Source organism: Mixophyes fleayi, chromosome 8, assembly GCF_038048845.1.
Source record: "Mixophyes fleayi isolate aMixFle1 chromosome 8, aMixFle1.hap1, whole genome shotgun sequence".
Classification (NCBI taxonomy): domain Eukaryota; kingdom Metazoa; phylum Chordata; class Amphibia; order Anura; family Limnodynastidae; genus Mixophyes; species Mixophyes fleayi.
In genome coordinates, this window is record NC_134409.1 from 135,527,886 (window position 1) to 135,552,136 (window position 24,251).

Sequence of the window (24,251 nt, forward strand, 5' to 3'; positions counted from 1 at the left end):
GGTTAGCATTGCCGGGGCCACGGAGTATATCCTGCCCAGGGTCCTTTATGTCTGGATTTTATATGCCCCCGCAAGCTTCTGATTTAAATTAACCTGTGTGTGTGGAATAGACTTTAGACTGTAAGCTCTGCTGGTACAGGGACTGATGTGAATTATTATTACAGCATTTTCTGTAAATATGGTGGCACCGTATAACGGTAAATAAAATAAGCTATAAAGCAATGAAAGACAAATTAGAGAAGCGGAGGAGTTTGGCTATGAAGGGAGTTGGGTAAATCCTGGCTGCCTGCTCTGTCCGCTCGCAGGGTTAATGTTCCTTATCTGTACAGGAATCTGCTGCTGAATCCCAGGGCACAGCCAGAACAATAAGCTTTATTTAATGAATGTTGGGCCGCTCCCAGCGCCAGGCTCCTTTACAGGTTCTGCATCACACTTAACCTTTGCTGCCCCGACTCGCTGAAAACCAAGAACGGGGAGAGTTCATATTGATTATCTGATTATTTCACCTTGAAAGTCCCCAAGGTCGTCCGGCGCAGACTCAGTGCTCAGCTGTTGCTTGGTTTGATCCTGACTGGTGGAAACTCTGTTTTATAAACTATATTTATTGAAGCAGCTCTTCCCGTGTATTACACTGGAATGTCCTGTTTTTTCAGGAATAATATAATGGATTGTGTCTCTGCAGTTTTGGATTATTGTCGATTTAATGCCTGTGTTCTGTTTTCTGTTCTCTGGAATCTGGTTCTCTAGTGTCTGAATCTACCTTCACATGCACTGATTTGGGCGGCCATGGTCTTTTCCCCAAATTCTGAGACTGGTGCGATCCGCCCCCTCTGGATTAGATCTGAGCAGTGTGGCCATGGTTGTATCCAGGAGCTGGTGGTAAATGTACTGCAGTCATCTCCAGCTGTTGTGAAACTACAATTCCCATCATACCCTGCTGGCCATCAGCTGGCAAAGCATGCTGGGACTTGTGGTTTCACAACACCTGAGCCACAGCTTGGTCAGACCTGTTGTAGTTTGTGTGGTTCGGTTTTGAGTCTGTCATCACGATGTAACATGCGTTTATGGGAAAAAGAATGCTTTATTGTGGTATCATGGAGTTATCTTACTATTACTACATTATGTTCCCACCGATAGGAGTGTACAAATTAGCATTTAATGTTACGCCTCTGAGAATATGAAAATGTAATAGATGTGACATGTGCCAAACGTCTTTATATATCTGTGACTGGCATTTCTGTATCACGTTAGGAGTTTAATCCCTGCAGTGTATCCCCTGCCATCATCATCATTAGCTGTTTATATAGCGCCACTGATTCTGCAGCGCTGTACAGAGAACTCGCTCACATCAGTCCCTGCCCCATTGGAGCTTACAGTCTAAATCCCCTAACATAGACTCGGACGGAGAGAGACTAAGGTCAATTTAATAGCAGCCAATTAACCTACCAGTACGTCTGTGGAGTGTGGGAGGAAACTGGAGCACCCGGAGGAAACCCACGCAAACACGGGGAGAACATACAAACTCCACACAGATAAGGCCATGGTCGGGAATCGTACTCCTGACCCCAGCGCTGTGAGGCAGAAGTGCTAACCACTAAGCCACCGTGCTGCTTTGTCTATCGGGTATGAGGGAGAGCACCACACAAACTATATGTTGCTGTTGTACCTTTCGTTACACCTGGATTGTGTCTGACACATTGGAGACTCCTAGGGCTAGATTTACTAAGCTGCGGGTTTGAAAAAGTGGAGATGTTGCCTATAGCAACCAATCAGATTCTAGCTGTCATTTTGTAGAAGGGACTTAATAAATGAAAGCTAGAATCTGATTGGTTGCTATAGGCAACATCCCCACTTTTTCAAACCCGCAGCTTAGTAAATCTAGCCCCTAGTGTCCTATCAAACAGATCCCATGGAATTCACAGCCACCATCTGTGTCCCTTTACCGCCTTATAAGACGTGGTCTTCTGTAACACGGGTGTAATACCAGCTTTAAGGCAACAGGGCACAAAATAACTGAAGGGGCTTTTATAGAAGTCTCGGCCTGATTCATTAAACGTAAAATCGCTCTGCGCTTGCGCAGAAACGATACAGCAGAGGAGAACGCAGATGACCCTTCTGATTATTTTATTAACGGGTGTTTATTTTTCTTTCTGTGTGTTCTGACGGGACTTATATTGCACATATGTATTGTATGTATCCTGCTGTGTGTTCTGCCAACATACGGTCAGTGACGTATAGGCAGACTGTATTTATACCCTTACTCAACTGGAAACGTTTCTTCAGATGCGCTTGTAGCTTAATATGGCCGTACGTGTGTGCAAGTTGCGTTCATTAATGAATCGGGCTCTCAGTATGTATTCTCTTTCTGTGTCTTGTCGGCCGCTACAACCCCTCAAATCTCATTTGCAGCCCGTTAATGTTTCATTCTTCCATACTCTGAGTGAACGTGGCGGAATGTTGTGATATATTAACATCAAGTCTGATTTTAAGATCCTGTAACATGAGTTCAATTCCCGACCATGGCCGTAACATTGTGGAGTTTGTATGTTCTCCCCGTGTTTGCGTGGGTTTCCTCCAGGTGCTCCTGTTTCCTCCCACACTCCAAAGACATACTGGTAGGTTAATTGACTGCTATCAAATTGACCTTAGTCTCTCTGTGTGTGTGTGTTTTAGGGAATTTAAACTGTAATCTCTATTGGGGCAGGGACTGATGTGAATGAGTTTTCTGTACAGCGCTGCGGAATTAGTGGCGCTATATAAATAAATGATGATGATAACAGAGTCCTGCAACCGACCTCTTGTAAATTCCTTTACCCCACACCAGCCACGAATGTCAAACACTTCACTGAAGACTAGAGTACAAGGCGGTGTAATCCATGACCATGTATTATTAGTGACACCCCGCTCTGCAGGACACCGCCCCGCTCACCCCTTTAAATAAAGGGTTAAATTTTCTCGACCACATTGCTCTTTAAATGCCCTGTCTGTCTCCGCCACAGGCCGCCTGCAGGGGAACATCAGCTCTCCCAGCGTCGTACCAGACACTATTGTCCGTCGGTTCACGTCCCGAGGAGAGCCCCATACAGGGCGAGGTGGGCAGATACACCCTCTGTGTGCTCAAGTGATTACAGACAAAGCAGCCGTGTGTGTGTGCGCCTATGTGCCACAGATAACAGAGGTCAAACAAACTGTTTATTTTTCTAGATAAAGGAAAATGTTGTTATTTTTTTAAAAAAAATGGGCATTTTTCTGCTTTGTGTGGGGTCTTTGCATCCTGGATAAAGAAATGTGCGTTTAAAAACGCGAAACGAAAAAATGTTTTAATTTTCATCGATTTGGGTTTTCGAGCGTCTCATCCGAAACGTTCGTTTGATCCCGTTTGTTCCTTATTGGCTGTGAATCTTGGCAGCCATGTTATCAGATACCTGGAACAAAGACGTGTTATTTTAGAAAGCTATATTGTACCAGATAACAGATGCAGTGATTTGCGTTAGATCTATAGTAAATGCTGTATGTCTGTTTGATACACTCTCTCCTTGCTGCCAGGGCACCGTAAACTAATTTGCTTTTGTATTTCTGTGCTGCTAATGAAACAGATGATGGCTGGGTCAGGTGGGGGGAGGAAGGATACTCTATCGGAGGGGATTTGTCTCCAGGGTCCATCAGTCTGGACCCTCACACAGCTGACTCACAGGAAGTGTAGAGAGCCGTCCTCTGTGCCCCTCCCTTCTGTCTCTGACTCTGTGTAGTACAGGAACAATGAGGTACAGCCAAGTTCATGCCGATCTGCTCGGCTAACACCCCTCCTCGCCTGTCCTCTGATGCTCTCCGGGGGATCCCTATTTTCTCGGCACCCCTTTGTCTTGGAAATGCCGCTCTAGTCGCTACCGGGCATCACGCCCGCCCCGTGTCTTTTGTGTGATCGCGAGTGAAGCCCCAATCATGGTCCAACGTTTCAGCCTGAGGCGGCAGCTGTCCAAGGTGGGTAATGGATCAGGTCATTAGATTAACCATATATCTGCCATCTTCATATGCCGGGTACTTGCCATGCTGAAGGTAAAAGGCAGCTGATCATCATCATCATCAGAAGTAGCTTGATTACATTGTGGCTGCTCACATCTGGCATTTAGATTGCAAGCTCTGTGCACTATTTTCAGCACTCGCGCCTGTCGTGTGTGTTTTTAACCTTCTGTGTGCTTTAGAAATAGATTATAGGCAGCAGAATGTTTTAACCGCAAACTGAGAAATATTAGTATGTGAGTTTACATCTCCTAATTTTTACGTTTAATCATAGCCGAAGTGTCAATTTTATTTGTTTTATTTAAGCTTCATATGTGTATTTGTTGATTTTGGTAATGCTAAAGTCCATGCCTGAAATATTATCCGCTGTCCTTGTTTCCTCCTTTCTGAAGACATTGATTTGTGAAAACCCTTGGGGGACTCTTGTACAAGGGAAGAGGTCCCATACACCTATATATTGTAGCATTTTGGTCCACGTTTAGGTGCCTTGCAGTGACTGGTGCAACTTTTCTGAATGCAACGTTCTACTTTTCTTTTCTTTATGTGCTTTTCAGCCAGGTCATTCAGTCTGGCAGAGTTTAACGCACTGAATATAATTCTATCCCGGGAGCAGTTTTGTGTCCTATCTCAGGACCGTAAAATACTCTCACTTTCCATGTCAGTCACCAGGGAAAGCTGTTTAATGCATTTTTCTTACCCTGGTAAAACTGGAGAGTTTATTGCTGAGCTTTATACCGACTTCCTGTTCATTTCCTGATCAGTTTCTGCTTTAATTACAGCAGACCTAACCATGGATAAGGGTGATCTCATTAGATAACTGAGCCTGCACTTGGGGAAAAATGAAGCCTAATGACTTTCGGTCTATGTCGGTGTTTACTTAGTAAGAGGATTTCTTGTGACAACCTTGTAAAATAATTTTTAGGGTGTCCAGACTCACCTTTATGCCATGTACATATGATTTATTGCAACTTGATTAGATGTCTAAAACAAATAACATCACAAACACTTCTCCAACAGAGATTTACTTACGAAGCGTAGACAAACATTTTACAGAATAACAGGAATTGTTCTAATGAATTCAGCAAAAATAGGGACCTATCCGGGGACAAATCTTTTAAGCTCAGGCCGTCCCTGGAAAGAAGAGATGTTTGACAGCTAATACATAGCTGCCAATGTTCGGTTATACAGATTTTATGGTCTTATATACAGGTAGTGGGACTGTACCACCCCCATCCACTGCTCAGTAGTCCATGTGCATTCCCCGGTATAATGGGCAGCACAGTGGTTAGCACTTCTGCCTTACAGCACTGGGGTCATGAGTTCAATTCCCGACAATGGCCTTATCTGTGAGGAGTTTGTATGTTTGCGTGGGTTTCCTCTTGGTGCTCCGGTTTCTTCTCCCTCTCCAAAAACATACTGGTAGGTTAATTGGCTGCTATCAAATTGGCCCTAGTCTGTGTGTGTGTGTCTGTGTGTATGTTAGGGAATTTAGACTGTAAGCTCCAATGGGGCAGGGACTGATGAGAGTACAGCGCTGTACAGAGAGTACAGCACTGTGGAATTAGTGACGCTATATAAATAAATGATGATGATGAATGAGCAGTATCCTTGGATCCTCTGATTAAAGCGGCTGCTCGCTCCATAGATTAATATTTTGCATTTAGTTGATCCGCTGTTGCTTTGGTCTTCCTCTTTGAATTAATGCACGGATATCTCCGTCCTGGAGTACGCACCTCAGCGTATCATGCGGATGTCACCTTAGACAACGCTGCTTGTGAAACATTAGTAAGTTGCGCTGCTTTGGGAACCAGGGTTCCTGCCAAACGCACCCCAACAATCACCCCTCTTTCAAAGTCACCAAGGTCTACTCCAGCAGCCATACTGGCCATAATTCTAGGCATCAGGGGCTGTCCAGCATTTGTATATAGGACCCTGAGCACACTGGAGGGGGGGGGGGTGCTTAATGCACCAGTCCCTCCTGTGTAGCAGTCCTCCCAGTATCCCTAGTGTCCCACCTTTATCCAGGTGCTTATCCACTAAACTGCCCCAGTATCTGTGTCTGGTGTTTGAGCAGCTGAACTCCGTAATGATGATGATGATGATGTCTGATTTCAGCCACAGAGGTAAAAGCTTAGAACTGGTGACCGCAGAGTATTCTGGCTGCATTATTACAGGCGCTAGAACTGCTTGACGAGGCCGGATCTGTATAAATGCTCCCCGGAGTCTATAACCGGTGATAAAGTAATACGTAAAGTGCGCTTAGCTGTGTTCTGTGATGTTCGCCTCGTAGCGGGCAGGAGATGGTTATAGTTCTTCTCTCGGGAGATATCTGAGAATTCAAACCAAAGGTTTTTCTTTTTAGCGACGTAGCATTGCATTGCTTCATCTGTTATACCCCATCTCATATTGTATTACTTGGAGCGATGTGTTGAACTTTCCCTCTGAATTGCATTCGTAGCGTTATTGCACAAGTTGCCTTCAACCCTGTAAACAGCTTAACCCCTCTTGTTCAGCATGAGAAAATGATTTGTATAGATGATTTCCGGACATGAGCTGTGTGGACAACCTGTCTCTCCACTGGTGTGGAACTACAAATCCCAGCGTGCTTCTGACACAATTCTTATACAGAAGTCTCCTCCCCCAATAATGTGACTTTACGTTGACTTCACAATGCTGAATCCTGACCGCTTTCCGTTACTATTTGAACACGACCCCCCCATCCAGTCCCGAATTGTCAGACTGTATGTTGGGGCTTTTGGAAGTTGGAATCGGTGTTTGATACTGGACAAATTGTTATATATCTATACACAGTATATAGGGTGAGCTGACAGAGTATTTAATGCACTGTTACAATTCATTTAAGCTAATACTATACCGTTTGTTAGCGATGACTAAACCCAAACTTTTAGTTCTTTTCCACATGATGCATTATTAAGTTGTGTCCCCGATTTTCCCCTGCGCTCCTTCCATTAAAAGCCGCGTGACCCAGGTCTTGGGGAAAGAGCGCTGATCAGGACAAAAAGCCCAAATCACATAGCACTTGATCAGCTATTCTAGGGTGTAATGAATAATATTAGGGGATATTTAGTAAATTTTGACTTTCGTAGTCCCAATTCCTGTTTGATAGGAATGATAATTATTCGCTGTACAGTGCTATGTTGTCGCTATATAATATATACTAAGAAACAATTCAACGAATCCAAGCATGCACAAATATTGGAACAAGGCTACCAAATGCCCCCCAAAAATGTCTGTCGCCCAACTCTTTGCATTATTTCTGTTGGTGTAAATAGATCCATCTCCTATCTAGTTTCTTAATAGTTCCTACGGACTCCTAAATGGGACTCTGTACTCGCTGAAGACATTTTTTTATGCTAATATGTATGCACGCTATATTTGTTTCTTGTGATTAGACTTCACCTATAGTGGGACATACAAGTTATCTTTATTTTTTGTAGGAAGTTTATTTATTTTACTTATGCACATCATCCTTCCTGACTTTAAGTTTGTTGACAAACACCACACCCAACAGAGAGCAATCGCTTCCACTCATCTACTGTACATATAATGACATATTTCAAGTTCTGTGACGTTATGGACAATTATTACATATATTTCTGACTGTGTGGTCAGTATTGTTTACATAAAAGAACTGTTTAGGATTGAGCTGTCTTTTTAGGGTCAGATAAGCGGCCAATATGGGGCTGACAGAGCTCAGGAGAGTCACAGTTCCTGCACCATCTCTAGAAACCTGTAATATCTGTTATTTATGTAGTACAGGAGCTGAGATGTGCTGAATATGCAGAGACCATCTATCTCTGTCTGTTCCTATGTAGGCCGGGGACAATGTGCTAAACTTAGCAGTGTGTTACTCCTGCACCCTGAGCTTCTAATGCAACTGTCTCCGCAGATAAACTATTGTTGCAGGAAGTGCTGGGTGAGAATTCAGCTTCAAAGCTGTGATAGCAAGAACGCGTTCAGCTGCTCTTCTGCTAGATAAACATACTTCAGAAATAGCAGCTAACGTGACAGCGTGCACTGTGTTCAGCTCCCTTAACCCCTTAATGAGACCCTCCACCCCCATGGAGACGACTTGCAAATCCCCCCTATGCCTAGGACCCTTCATAGCCATAGATGTACCTGGTTTACCGTGTATGACCTAGCTGAATTACATTTGTGTTTACTAATTGCATCTTGACAGTTGTCATTTTAAAGAGTATCGACTCACACGAAGTTTACAGTGTCATAAAAGGTTTGCAAGTGTGATAATGTCAGAGTAATATATATTTTAATGTGACTTGTTTTGATTGATCATGCCCAATCACCTGCCTGGGCATCATTTGTGTGGGTGATGCCATTTTCATTGCAGTATACATACAACAGGCTTCTAGACTTCTCACACAATGCCTCTGTTCGTTGCAGCCTCATTGTTAAAAAAGTGAACGTGTATTTAGCAGTAAGGACAGTGGAAGTTGGATGCTGATGTCGTCATTGTTTTATGCATAATCAGCTGCATTGTGGAGTATAGCACGGAAAACACCAGCCGACTCCTGATTGGACCAATGCTGCAGCCATCCAATCAGGAGTCGTCTGTAAGTTTGGTCCACAGGATGTCTACCTGCGGGTGTCTTTACACAAACTGTCCAGCAGATGTCAGCAGTTACAGCAGGTACAGAGACATTTAAATTGATTTAATGGTGGGATTCCAAGGAAGGGATTTCCTCAAATGCATTATTATTATTATAATTATGATTATTATTATTTATATAGCGCTTCTCTGCAGCCAAGTGACCAATATAATTCAACTTAAACCCTCAGACCGCTGCCAGTTACTTTCTACTTTAAATGATAAACCTGCTAAATTAATTTTAACAGGCAGTCAGACTGCTGGAAAGGCCTGATCCCTAGTGTATGACAAGGAGCAATAGAAAGTGTCCGCAGATGCTGGATGTCTTCTGTGCTTTTCAGCAAGGTATTTATAGCAGCACTGGGGTCATGAGTTCGATTCACGACCATGGCCTTACCTGTGTGGAGTTTGTATGTTTTCCCCGTGTTTGCGTGGGATTCCTCCGGGTGCTCCGGTTTCCTCCCACACTCCAAAAACATACTGGTAGGTTAATTGGCTGCTGTTAAATTGCCCTTAGTCTCTCTTGGTCTGTGTGTGTGTATATTAGGGAATTTAGACTGTAAGCCCCAATGGGGCAGGGACTGATGTGAGTGAGTTCTCTGTACAGCGCAGCGGATTCAGTGGCGCTATATAAATAGATGATGATGATAGCTATGAATATTTTTGGGATATGGATGATTGATGAGACAGAGCTGGCTGCTGAAATATGTTGAAGGAAGACTAGATAATCAGGCAATGCATTTAGTAATTGTTTAAATTAAAGTTGCCTGAAGGTGGAAAACACCTAGAATTTGTACACTTGGGAATTAGATTGAGAAAAGTTAGTAAAGAATGTCTGTCAGTGTTCGTAAGTATATGTAGATAAATATGTTTATAGACCATTCAACCAGAAAATATCGGATTGTGGTCACATACCTTTAAATAAAATATTAAGGCTTTCTAAAACTGTGTAAATAATTCTACTACTAATATAGTTACATGATGCTAAACGGTCCGGCTCATGTCTAGTACCTGTGTGACTTTCCAACCCCTCATGACATCACTAGTTCAGGCTAAATGGAGTCTACGTGCAACTTAAACTAATTAAAGCAAAGCTGTAACATAAATCACTTGTAACGTATTTATGGCTTGTGTCTGGATCATGCACATTAGATGTTGGTGAACCATCCTACCTATCCCGCAGCACACAGAGAGCTATTACTGCCCGGCTGCTCTGTAATGTCATGTAATTCCCCAAAGTGTGTGCCGTAAAATATCACTTTACCTAATTCTTACGGTCTGAGAAGGTAAAAACAGGATTGTGGGGGGGTGTTTGTTTTTTGTTGGTTTTTTTTACAAAATACTTTGTGCTGAGATATAAATAAATAATAATAAATCTAATGACAGATGGGTGATTGTAATATACACATGGAGCTGACTGGCATCACAGGTTGGTGTAACACGCTCCCTACGTTGTGTAATTAAGCGTCACGGAATCGGGGTAATAATGGACTGTTATTGTTGACAGCTTTTGTGTAACGTTTCCATATTACGTAGCGCTTTACAGAGAATTTGACAATCGCCTCAGTCTCTGCACCAATAGATCTGACAATCTATAGTCTCTACCACACAAACGCACAATAGGAATATTTTTGCCAGAAGCCAGTTAACCTGACAGAATGTCATTGCAGATAACCGGAGCACAAACACGGGTAGAACATACAAACTCCTCACACGTAGGGCCCTGGGCAGAATCAAACCCATGACACCAGCGCTGTGAGGCGGCAATGCTAACCACTGTGCTACCCCTAGAATGTTTCGAGGGTGGAAGCTGTTAGAATGTCAGCAGTTGGGAGAGAGAGCGAGACAACATATGACTACTTGATGCCTCCTACTTTAGTGATGTCGGCAAATCGATAGGCTACATCCTCATGGGCGTTGGTTCAGCCCACAAAATGGCTGCCGCTGCTGTAAGCCACTGACGTGCCTGCTCTGATCTCCAGCTCTGTCAGCTAAACGGCTGTCGCATGTGACTGCATCGAAGAGCCAGTGCCTGGGCGGCTGCCCGGTCCTTATCTCCAGAGACAGGATGGCAGTCATTGTTGTGGAAATGTTTTATAAGTGCCTGAAGTTTTGACGTTGGCATGGCTTCAGAATAAATATTAGTCCTGGTGTGTGTCTGCGACACAAAGAGAAGCAATGAAACAGGCGGGCCTCACCCCCTGCCAGCAGAGCCAGGAGGCCGGGCCTGAGAACCTGTGACCTAATGTATATCGTGTAGTATAGGAGAGTAGACTGGTAATGCCAGGTGAATGGGCATCTTGTTATATATATATGGTTTGCCCATAGCAACCAATAAGATTCTAGCTTTCATTTTCTAGAATGTAATGGATAAATAATAGCTGGAATCTGATTGGTTTCTCTGGACAACACCTTCACTTTTGCTTTTTCCAATGTTTGATAAATCTACCCCAATTATATCCAATATCTTCTGTTATTTGTTCCTAAAGCTTTTAAATATACAGGAATAGGAGTCTTCATCTGGAATTCTTAGGATTTTCCACACAAAGGATTTTTGTATAATTTTGGGCACCATATTGGATGCCCCTGTTAATTCAATTGTTTGGCTGTGCTCCTCACAGTGACTGTAATGGCCATGTCTACATGGGTCACTAAACAGCACCAGTTACCCTTTTTATTTCGGAACTGGGTGGTTAACAGATTTTCCAGGTCCTTTTTATGGGCATATCCATTTTTTTGTAAACTCAGGGAGAGTGCAGATCGGTCAATGGTAGCGGTCGGTGGAGAAACTCAATAATCTTAAATCTATTCATACAAAATTGTGATTCTTAATGTGACAGCACACACACACACACACACACACACACACACACACACACACACACACACATGTATGTGCAGAATTTTGTACCAGATGCCAAGCTCTGTTAAAAATAAATAATATATCCAAAACAACATTTGGTCAACCAGTCCAAAAGATTGACAGTGTGGTTCTATTTGAAGATAAAGTTGCCAGAGTGTCTGTGTGCGATGGTGACATTAAACGTCAGTTGGCAGTAAGCGTTGCATCACAGCTTGCTGGGTCTATTATCATTTCTACACTCCTGCCACTTTGTCTTGAAGTTTAGCATCCCACTGTCCATGTTTTGGGTGGTTATGACTGATGTGGTTTTGGGCAGTGACAGTTATGACTAGGGCAGTAATTGTCTAACTCGTCTTAAGTGTTTCACAGGCCCCAACGCCCTATGTATTAATTACAGCAATAGGTTGGGAGAGAGAGAACCGGTTTGGAGACAAGCTGTGTAAACACGGGGACATGGGAGTCAAGTGTCCTGATATTGCAGAGCTTTGTGTACGCTGTGTTTGGTAAGCAGTGCAGCCCCCCCCCCCCCAATCTGCGTTACCTCTGAGTTCTTACATTCCATTTCTGATTTCTTAATCTGAACCACTAAATCTTATGGAAAGTGCACACAGGGGTGGGAGCTGTTTTGTAAGCTGAACCATTCAATTCAAAGACCTGATGTCTGCCCTGTGCACTGATTGGCTGCATTGTAAAATAAGTTTATTCAGTGTTAAAGGCATCTTGTACCATACACAAATACATATATTAACATTCCCATAACCTGACAGGAGTTATTTACCTCACTTCTAGTTATTTTACTCTATTAAAAGCAATTTGACAGTTCCATGCAATAGGCTTACAGAGAGGAAGTCTGGTGTGCACAGGGGAAAATACTGCCCCCGTCGTCAAAATATTCTCAGTTAGCTTTCATTCTGTACTCGTGGGTTATTCCAAAACGTATGTAAGACTTTATTATTTCTCAGAAGACTGGCTAGTAGCAATCCCCACGCTTATCTGTTATTTTTATGTAAGCAATAAAGATAGAAGCAGTTTTATGAGCAACTCGGGTCAAAATCCTCCTTTTACCTCTGTTATCGCCATGTGTGCGAAGATGCAGCAGAAGTCTGATTTTTGTTGTTATTTGCTGACTAATTATATTATATAATTGTCGTGTGGGCTGAGAGATTATTACGTGCGTGGCTCAGACTTTAACAGTTTTCTCCCAGAAGTGTGTTTTTGTTTCTCTTCGTGCTTTGCTGTACGAACGTTTATCGTGATTCAGGGCCATAAAACAAGATAGGCGATCGCATCTCCACACGCAAGTAAACCGCTGGTACAAGTACAGATATAAGGAAAGAGAGATTTGCACTCTAGAAGCCGTGTCCTGGTTTATTGACAATGGGCGTTTGTGCACAAAGTTGGTGGTTTTGAGGTAAAAACTGCCGTCTGCGGGCGCATGCACAGGATTCAGCGTGGCAATGTGCCCATTGGGGAAGGCTGGGGGTATTCACCATCTGACACCGCGCAACCCCACAAACATACACATTGTGTCTCTGCAAGGGACCTATCGGAATAAGCGGACGGGGAGTTAGCTGGGAAGTGTCCCCTTTTAAGGTCCCTGCACTGAGGGTTTATGAGCAATGTGCAGGAACATTCCAGGCGTACGCGTTGTGTTGGCGCCCACACAACCGGGCGTAAGAGGATTTACACTGTGCCTCTGCTTGGCATTAATAACCCCAACTGTGTAACAGGACTTATCACACAACACATGTAAAGTCTACAGTGACAGGACATGTCAATCAAAGACAAACCAGATAGAGCAACGGCCTATCCACCCCTAGCACCCCCACCTGGGGAGAGAACAAAGCTCTACTGCATTTTATTCCTTTGTTAAATATTCAGAGTTTAGTAACTGGTCACTTTCCACATCCCCCTTTCCCCCAGCCCTTTAGCTTCCCCTTGTTCCCAAAACTTGTAAGTGCGCTGCTAGTTCTCCTGCCATAAGGATCCCTAATTCCTGCATATATTAAAATGTGCATGTGTGTGTTTATAAATATATATATATATATGCTCTTCTCTCTCTTGTGTGTACGAGGTCTGACGTATTTATAGCAGAGTCTAGAAAACCAGAGCTTATGAGCAGCACCAACATTTTTCATTTTTCTCTAGAAATCTGTCTTTCCCATTGCAGGAAGTTGGCCCTGGTCTTCTTGCCAGGGCCAGCAGCGGGCAGCTGGCCACCGTGCATTACAGCAGTATTTATAGAGCTGGCAGTGAATCCCTAGGACTGGTCACTTGATGAGCTGATTGCATAATTGTGTTCCAGACTGTACGAGCAGCCGTGTGGCATGTGCGTGTGTGTTTACACCATCAACACTCAGACGTTATGGGACCCTCGTTCTCCGCAGAAAACGTATGTGACCCCGTGTACGAGCCCAGGAACAGAACAATGCACCTCTGTCTGGGTGGAAGGGAGATCACTAAGGTGGATATCCTGCTGTGTGTATACTCTAAATATCCTGCTGGAATAATAAACTCCCTCTAATTTACATACATCCTAGGGTGTCCTCCTGGGCAATGTCATTCTCTTCTTAGAGTCTGCATTGACATAATGCATTTCTTCTTTACACTTATCTTAGAATGACAGAGGTGCAAAAAGCCTAATTACCCATCTGGCACACAACCCCTTACTATCGCTGAACTACAAATCCCAGCATTATTTGCTGGCTGCTGCTGGGAGTTGCCTGGTACATTAATGGACATTAATCCTAAAACACAACTGGTCTTCTTTAAATGAGCTTCTATTAACCTACACAAATGTATATGTAAATGTTTTCATGCATTGACAGAACTTGAAACGTTTGTCATTTTGTCCGCATTTGATGCGCAGTTCACAGCCAGCTAATATTCTCTGGTATCGGCTCTCTTCAGTCAACAAGAGGCAGCCTGTCCTTCAGTGAGGTTACTGGCAGGAAGTCTGCGCTGCATAGGAGAGATCCTGCCCCCATGATCAGTTTTATCCCAGATATCGTGAAACATTTACACCTATATTTGTGAATGTATCTGTAGCTCTCCCCAGCTTGTATTTGCGCTCTAGTCGTCCTTTAAGAGCAGGTCATTTACATTGCATCATAATTTTATGGCACGTTCTGTGTTTAAAAATACAAAGAGAGAAGTATTGGGATACGAATAAGAGGAAGGATATTTATGAACTTCCTCGCTACAAGCGGATGTTATTCATGCAGTAAATGTCAGCGAGCTAAAATATATAGTGGGGAACCATGTTATTAATAAACAGCAATTATTTAATGCATGGCCATTTTATTGTATGTCGTCTATTCTTTGCATTGATGAGGGTGAACCAGGTCTGACCGGCAGATATGTGGTGTATAACGACTGGTATGTCACTACTGTGACATATAATCCCCTGGTCGGTCCCTGCAGGGCGATACGATTTTCAGGCCGCAATATAATCTGTTGCCGTGGAGATATCACACGTGGGTGTAAGATGTGAAATATTCTGCAGTTAGTGAGTGCAGCGAGTATAACATCTCCGTGTTATGTCACATCTGCCCCCGCCGCCGCCTTCCAACTGCTGTTGTCATAAAGAAGTTAATAAGAAGCTTCTGAATATTTCCACGTTCCCTAAGTGAATGTCGTAATAATGTCGCATGGGGCTCATTCAACATGCCATGTGCACCACTGTGTGTGCTGTAACCCGTAGCAACCAATCAGCTGTTAGCTTTCGGTCTCTAAACTGTGGCGCAAAAATGATAGCTGCAATCTGATTGGTTGCTATGGGTTACAGCACAGGCGTTCGTAGGGCACCATTTAATGCATTCAAATGTGTGAAATAAATTCTTTCTATTTGCATGTAGAAATAGAGAACATTTCCTTATAATAAAGATACATGAATATGCATGTCTGATATGGCTGTGACCGCCGTTAAAAAGAGAATCACATGATCACTTTTACACGGGTGTCGTGGGCGTATCGCCGGCTGTGTCTCCTCTGTGAAACCAGACAACTTTTTTTTGTTGACCCGAATGGAGAAGTCGGATTAGCCGTTAACGTCGTCACACAATCAGTTTTCCAGCTGATTTTAAGAACGTCGCCAACAACGCTGCAGTTCAGAGATTTTGTCTTTTATGCTTTTTTATTATTATTATTCACTTCAAACTAAGCACAAAATTCAGTCACATTAGTCATGTAAACGTTATAGGAGCGTGTTGGCATTAAATGTATTTGAGATAATGTTCTTGTTGTGGGTGGTCTTTTTAATTTGTTTTTCTTATAAATTTCTTAAAATGGCTGCTAACCTAGGTCAGTGGCTCGCATTAGAGTCTGCTAAGTTACATACATTGTCATCATTGTATTTCTAGTTTTGTGACCCTGACAGTCAGGTCTGGTCAACCACTGGTTCTCCATGTGCTTTTGAAACTACAAGTCCCAGCATGCTTTTCCAGCTATCAGCAGGCTATCTACTGGCAAAGCATGCTGGGGCTTGTAGTTTCTCAACATCTGGAGAGCCACAGCTTGGCCAAGCTTGCTCTATCATGCAATCCTCCACATTCTTTGCCTATGAAGCAAATTTAATCGTTAAAGTGTAATGGCACTGGAGATCTGTGCAGTATCCGTTTTATTTTATTATTATTATTAAAGGTGAACATGAATTATTGTAATATTCATGATGTTTGGAGGCCACTTGTTGTATTTATGCAGGAACAGACCACACCGCAGCCTGCAAGTGTCTGTGTTTGTTATGTATCTATATACAAAAGAATGCTAAGGAAGACCTAATTACTTATAAAGCTTCTGACATTTCATATGGACCTCACAGGACGGCAGATGGGATAAAAATATTAACGGCGCTTAACAAGTCACAAAATCCTGTCAGAAGTCTGGCCTTATAGAGCCATTTTCCTGCACACAGTGTAGGCAGCCATGTTGTGGCCTTAACCAATATTCATGCAAAGAGTGTTTTAAGCCCTCGTTATATGCTGTGAGATTCAAAATGAGCACACTTAGGTGTGTGTGTTGTGGAATGAGGCGTCACGTGGATTTGGATGTCTGGTGAGGCCTAGTGTAGTTTGTTTCTGGACCTGTTCTTCTTCCCCAGGTCTGAGAGTGGTTAAATGTCCTGAGAAAAACTTGCCCCAAAAACTGTTTAGGCAAAACCGGTGGTGGTGGATGATTACAGAGGTATAATAATAAAATGTGATGTCAAAAATATAAATAATAGATGGTAATGAATGAAAAAAAAATCATGAGATAATGTAATGGATAAAACAATTAGGGTGAACCTAAGAATATCAGAATTGAAAGTAAACATAAACTCCGCCCAGTGCGTCACAACATAACTTTTTTTTCTCTTCTCTCCCCTAGTCTTACTAGGTGTAAGATTCCCGGATTACCATCAATCAGTTCCATGGTAGCTAAGTGAATAATATATATATATATATATATATATATATCTTTGTTTTTTTTGTATGTATGCATGGGAATTCCTGAACCTACTGAAAGCATCAGCGTGACGCCATCCTACCCTGTTTGTGTTATTACAAATTCTATATCTTTTTAATACATGCAAGCATTGCAGGGGTTAAAACTTGAAGTCACAAACATCCGCACCAGTGTAGATCTGTAACACGTATGTGTGTATATACAAGCACTATGTATGTGTACTGTTGATTTCGTGTTTCTGTAGAGCGGTTTCCTGCCACAAACCTCCTCATTTCCTAGACAGGGTGAACAAGCCACCGAAGTGACAGGGAGGGCAGAGACATGGCTGCAGTTCAGTTTATTATCATCCTTGTGCCATATGGGGTGCATAAAGATGTTTGTGGTACAGATGATTTCACATTAAACCTGCTCTTTAAAAGGAGCCGTATCTGTCATGCTGCAGCGCCAACATTTTATGCAGAGTGGACCTGTCCTCTACACACAGAGGAGGCGGCCATTTTGTTGTAGCAACCCCTATGTGCGAGAATGAACCAGTGGTCCATAGTTAGGAAGGCAGCCTTACTCGAAGGGGACATCACTGAGGTATTTCCTGAGGCACCAGTATTTAAAGATAGTCCATGCATTCAGCAGGATCCATTGACATCACTTGGGGTTCCTTCTGAGGTAAACTGTGGAGGCAGCCATTTTGTGAGCTGAACCAATATTCATACTTGAGAACCTGTTACCTGGAGATTGACATTGTATTACACAGGGAAGGCAGGGATTAACATCAATTAACAAAACCCAGAGAATTCCTGTGACAGGTACTGAATAATTAAGGGCCTGTTGTGATGAGCCCTGCCCCTATACTGGGCGCTGTTCATTACCGTATTGTCACCTGGTGATTTTTAGCGATACGATCTGAAGAGATTTTTTTTTAATTTTAATGCAGCCAATCCATTCAACAGGGGCCGGTGATAAACCTCATCAAGCAAAATGGCTTTCTACCCACTGTTTAGGCGAATGGTACGGTTTTCGCAGGAGATTTGCACGTTGTTAAACATATTCGGTATAATCACTAATAGCAGTCCGTTTTTATTATTTCTGTATAAGGTGTGTGTGTGTGTGTGTGTGTATATATATATATATATATATATATATATATATACACATACACATACACACAGTGGCAACTTATATAAAATATGCCTGTTCAAATGTTATTTCCTGACCATAATCTCAATTCTTCCATTTATTTTGATATTAAGGTTACCTTCCTGGAACATGCAATGTGGGATTTATCTGGTATGTGGCAGAGGTTATATGTAATATCTTCTCGCACACTACAATACAATCTTTTGGGGGTTTTTCCCCATGGATAACTGAATTATATATGTAATTTTGCTTGTCCCTGAATATACAACTTTCAAGAATGTTAGTATGATCCTTTGTACAGATTATTACTCTGGAAGAGTAGTTCATTAATTGAATTTTATCAAACAGATGCCTATTAAGATGCAATGCTTATTATAAATATTTAACCCCGTCACTACTGGATTCCGCTAAGAAACGTTATTGTCACACTTGGCTCTGCTCTGCCACCTTCTGGCACTGTGGTGTAACTGCAGGATGTGATCACTAATGATCAATGTTTTATATTGTATAATTATATACCCTGTATCTCTCAAATATAACGGACTATCCCCTTAGTAAAGAAAAACATTATATTTCACGATAATTGGGGCTTTTACAATGGTAATCAAGTGTGGGGTTTTCATAAATAATAGGTTTTCATATGCCGTCTTGTGATATCTCGGGTGTTAAAGTAACCCTTCCTTTCACATGTTGCAGTGTGATTTATTAACGCGCTAATTTATGCATAGTCATTTTGCTCTGTGTATTAAGATATTTCTTTTCCTGTCAAAATACATGTCACACAGCTGACACACAGAAGGCTAATATGGTGTGAAGTTTATAAATTACAAGCACTTTATAACATTTTGGCCTATTGGGTGATTTTAATTTTGTTTTCGGAGCAAGTGAACGGCGCAGTTCCACATTTTAATTTCTCCTTCTAAAGGCCGCACCGCGCCTGTATGGAGGTCTGATATGTCACTGCGGTAATTGCTTGTGTTGTCTTCTGCGCTCAGGAACAGCTATAGCTCAGTGTAAACCAGGGACACCTGTGTGCAACTATAAGTCCCAGCAAGCCCTGGCAGTGAAAGGCTGGGACGTGGTAGTAACAACAATGGCTGATTCGAGCCCTGGCGTAGGCACATCGTATAGTTTTATGACGGATTAATTGCACGACGGTTGTGTCTGTAACCTAACTCGTGGAATGTAAAGGATATACTGGGAAACTCGGGATGTAGCCGCAGGAAGCCAGCTGGGACCCCTCCATTATGTGGCTCAGGCGTTATGATTATAGGCTGAATTCCTCCAAGTATTCAGTCACCTGAAACTCTTATCCCCCACGTTCAGGTCAGGCTAGGACAGATGAGAGAAAAATGAATCTATGTGATTAACGCAGAGCATGGTGTACATGTCGCTAGAACGCAGGGTAGGCGGCCATTTTATGGAGCGAACCAATATTTTTATAAGGTTACAGTTTTTGTTTCTATACCGGACACCTTTTTCGCAATCCGTTTTATACGGTTTATGCTTTTCGCACTGATTTTCCTATTGCAACAAACCGGGTTACATTTTTTTTATTATTATTTTAAACTGACAAAAAAATAAATTTTATCTCCAAATATTGAACTTGGCCCAGGAGATTGCAGTTGGAAAACAAGTGTGTAAGACAGAAGTAGAGTAGTTCCTCATTGCAAAAGAGAATTGGAGACATTCTGACCTAACATGACCCAGACATGATATCTGGGTCACAATGGGGGAAAAAATTACAAAACACTCTCCATATTTTTTGAACAAATTTTCGTTTTATGACCGATATTACTCAAATAAAGAGTTATCCTTTAGGTAGGAAGCTTGGGCACAGAGGTCGTGTTGCAGAGTCTGTGTCTGACCTAATCAGCGATGCAGATAGAGATTGTCAATTAGCATAGAATTGTTCACACCACAAAACATTTGTTCAGTGTGATGGTGTTTGGAGCATGTCCCAACTTGTCTAAAACACAACAAAATCCCATTTGTGGGGATTTCTATAGGTTTTATGTGAAATGACCTAAACTTGCATGTTGCCGGTTACACGTACGTTTCGGGTAACTTCCGTCGGTCTTACAATTGAAGTTCTAACAAAGATACACCAACCGAAGGTGCTGTAGAGTCACGCGTTACCCCCAATATATAAGAAATGTCATTTATCCAAAATAATTCAGTAAAAGGGTCCCTTATATGAAATGCCCAATTCACCCATCATCCTCATCAACAGTTATTTATATAGCGCCAGCAAATTCTGTAGCACTTTACAATTGGATCCCTCCATTGTGATGTTACAGGGCTTAACGGTAGAATTAGGACCACCACACGCCGCAGATCCCATCGTCCACGTGTAAACTGCTCTGAATTATGTTGCTGTGTCCCCATTATAAGGGAAAGCAGTAACCTTAATACAGGAACATAGTTTGATCTGTACATGTGTGGTTGGCTTATCAGTTTGGCTCATTCAGACGGGTTTTCTGATAATTGTCACATTCCGTATGGACCACAACGCACAAGAGAGACTCTAATGGGTCTGTTTATTACAGTACGATCAGCCATTAAAACTGAAGTTTTTTCCGTAAAATGGTTATCGCACAATTTATGAAGGGTTTAAGGCAGGAGAAATCGGAGGTTTCTTAAAGCAGTCCCCATAGATTAATATAGGGACTGCGAAGTTCAGTTAAGCTTTGAAAAACTTTTCTCTCATCATATTCCATATATGGTGTGAGAAAATACGGAGAACTTGCCCGTCTGAATGAGCCTTAGTAGTTTTACCTCTCTCAGTATTAGTGGCAGTGTCGGACTGGGGCATGAAGGGCCCACGGGGGACTGCAACGCTAGGGGCCCACCCGAGGGGGTATGGCCAGCCACCATAGAGGCGAGACCAGACACTAGAGGGGGAGTGGTCAGTCCACGAAGGACAGCTAGCACCATAGTGTAGTATATAAAGCATACAGTGTGTGTATAAAGAATACACAGTCTTGACCTGCCCCTTAGATTGGGCAGAACAGTCACCAAAAATCAGGATTGTCCCACTAGACCAGGCTTGGCTAACCTGTGGCACTCCAGGTGTTGTGAAACTACAAGCCCCAGCATGCTTTGCCAATATATAGCAGCTTATTGCTGGAAGGGTATGCTGGGACTTGTAGTTTCACAAACTCCTGGAGTGCCACAGGTAAGTCAAGCCTGCACTAGACTCAGAACATTTGACAGACTGTCCTACCTGTTCTTGTCACTTTTACCACCTGTGGCTGCTGGTTCCTTTAGTTGCAGTTTGTCTGGATCCTGGAATGTTGGGGGCCATATTTTGAAAAAATAATGGGTACATTTAGAAAAGTTCAGCCAGCCTCGGCGTTAAATCAATAGACCCACAATTAATACTTAGGCCTTCCTCCAGCCCCAATATTAAATTAATAGTATTCCCATTTAATAAACCCATTTCCCTCTCTCCAGACAGCCCCTGCGATAAATGAATCGCATTTACGTATAATAAATATACCTATTTCCCGCAACCGTCACTGCCATTAAATAATTCATATTCATATTTAATAAATAAGACCTCATGCTCCTCAAACTCAGCCCCACATTCATTTAATAGCCCCCAAACACCCCATCTTAAATTAATAGTCCCCACTATAAAATTAAATTGCCCCATCTTTACCCCACAAACAAAATAGCACCCCATTAGTTAGCCACCACCTAACACACACACACACACACACACACACACACACACACACACACACACACACACACACACACACACACACACACACACACACACACTACATTGCCACAAGCCCGCTGTGCCATCACACACATTACTGTGCCCCTTCATCACCATGCTATGCCTCCTTATGATCACACTGGGCCCTGCATGCTGCTTTTGCTCCCCCTTTCTCCTGCCCCCCCTCATCACCCTGCGCCATGCTGCTTTGACCCCTCCATCACACACTGCCATGCTGTCTGTGCTCCCCCTTTGCTTCTGTTCCTTCACTTTACCTTTTCTATCGGCTTCTTTCTTCTTGCCGACTGCTCTCTGCACCGCTCCTCACGCCCGACATTCAGTGCGAACGGAGCAGAGAGGAGAGGTGCCGGCGCCGCGGTCACGTGAGTAATTTTAAAAAAAATTATAAAAAAAGTTTTACGCTCCCTCCACCAACGAAGAGGGGGAGCGATCAGGGTTGGGGCCTACCAGGGGATAGCCTGGTCCCCCCCGGCAGGCCAGTCCAACCCTGATTAGTGGGGTAATTACAGTCAGGTCAATAATTGAAGCAGTTAGGATACCATAATTCTCTCCGTTATGAATACAGACATAGCAGCCTAAAATGAGCTTTCTTGCTCGGGTAAAGAGTGTTCTCTATTGGCTGTAATGTCACGTGGGAGGAACGTCAGAATGCCTGGTCTGAAAGAATTTGAACACCTTCACACCCATCTGACATTGCCGCAAAATGCTAGTAGAATGGGAGAGGGGACGGCATGAAATGTGGTTGTGGGTGGGGCTTGATGATGCTACTTATGTCATCAAGTGGGTGGAGCGAAGAATATGATGTCACAGATCCTCTGATCCCTGAGGGGGCTGGACATGATGACACGTCCCTGCACGCTTCGTAGGTCAGTGAGTGGCCTTCAGGGACAATTGGACGTGGAGGTCTGTCAAGAATCTGGGAGTGTAGTCAGCGCTGCTTACACAGTGTGTATATGTTATGGTTTAAGTAACTCTCTGTAAGGATATATACCCTGTTAGCGAGGGACGCTTGTTGACACTGAGCTTAGGTGGTTTCTGAGTGCAGATTTGGATGGGCCGCTCCCTGCTAGTGTGTGCACGGAGGAACAGTCAACATCCAGGGTTTGGCCAACGTCTTACAATGGAAAAATGCACAAATCCTTTGTAAAGAAAAAGTGCAGGATGTTACTAGGACATTAATATGTTATCGTTAGCAAATGTAGTTCTTTCTGGAGTTGTGCTTCTGGGGTACGGACTCGTGGCCACCAGTTATTAGATCAGCTATGTGTATACAGGTGCAACCTGTGCCGTGGGATCTGTGTAATGGGGACCGCCGACATGCAGCGTGTGTAATTAATGTGTCTTTATTGCCATTAATTAACATAGATGTGAGTCTTTTTTTAGGAATTTAAGTTGCACAACAGACTTGAGTATATTTTGGTGGTGGCTCAGTGGTTAGCACTTCTGCCTTACAGCGCTGGGGTCATAATTAAAATTTCCGACCATGGCCTTATCTGTGTGGAGTTTGTATGTTCTCCCCGTGTTTGCGTGGGTTTCCTCCGGGTGCTCTGGTTCCCTCCCACAGTCCAAAAACATACTAGTAGGTTAATTGGCTGCTATCAAATTGACCTGTGTGTGTGTTAAGGAATTTAAACTGTAAGCCCCAATGGGGCAGGGACTGATGTGAGTGAGTTCTCTGTACAGTGCTGTGGAATTAGGGCCGCTATATAAAAAAATGGGGATAATAATATAATCTCATGCTATGTACTCTGATAGAGCTGGTTTCTGATAAATGATTAGTCGTGGGGTAGGAGGTATCTAGTTTGATGTATTCTTTCAATTGTAGACATTTGTAGAAATTCCCTCTTTGGGAGGTGACACTATTGAAAGGAAGGGACTATCCAAAATTGGTCAGTCTGGTGGGAATCCCCCTGCCCCTAACCAGAGGTGCCATCATTTTCAGTATCTCTGCTCCTTTACTCCCTGTAGAAGAACAGAATATGCTGTAGGTTATTCCCCTTTTGTGTAAGTAAACCCATCACCTACACACAGAAACAGACATTCTTTGGGCTGTGTTAATATTCATGAGGATGTACCCTATCTGCTCACTAGCACCTAGCGTTGCCTTGTACCTCATACCTCAGTGATGAGCGAAGCCACTTAATGGCTCCTCAAGAAGTTCTGCAGCAGCTGCGCTGATCGGCTGTTGAGCTTACTTCCCTCCCCAGATACGTCGGTATTTAAACGGTCACAATTGTCATTCCGCGATCATTGTTTTTGCAATTATATATATGCAAACACTGATCTCTGTCACTGCTTACTTTGGCCCGTCCTCTGTGTACACAATCGGGAGGGGATCGGGCATCTTTCAGACTGCAGTGTAAATTGGATGAGGAGCCTGTAACAGTTGTGTGTGATCCCAGTCTGTCTCCTCG

General features: G+C 43.0%; 1 protein-coding gene across 5 annotated transcripts in view; it reads left to right on the forward strand.

Annotated features, from left to right (window-relative positions):
* Window positions 1-24,251, forward strand: part of TMCC1 (transmembrane and coiled-coil domain family 1) — a 181,324-nt gene that overhangs the window by 140,100 nt on the left and 16,973 nt on the right. Inside the window, exon 1 of one of the 5 annotated variants that reach the window (XM_075183708.1) lies at window positions 3,744-3,981. The exons of the other annotated variants lie outside the window; for them this stretch is intronic. Coding sequence (XP_075039809.1) covers window positions 3,943-3,981 — 39 coding nt within the window. The 5' untranslated portion in view covers window positions 3,744-3,942. Of the gene's footprint in view, window positions 1-3,743; window positions 3,982-24,251 lie in introns of those variants that run through there. 5 annotated transcript variants of the gene reach the window in all.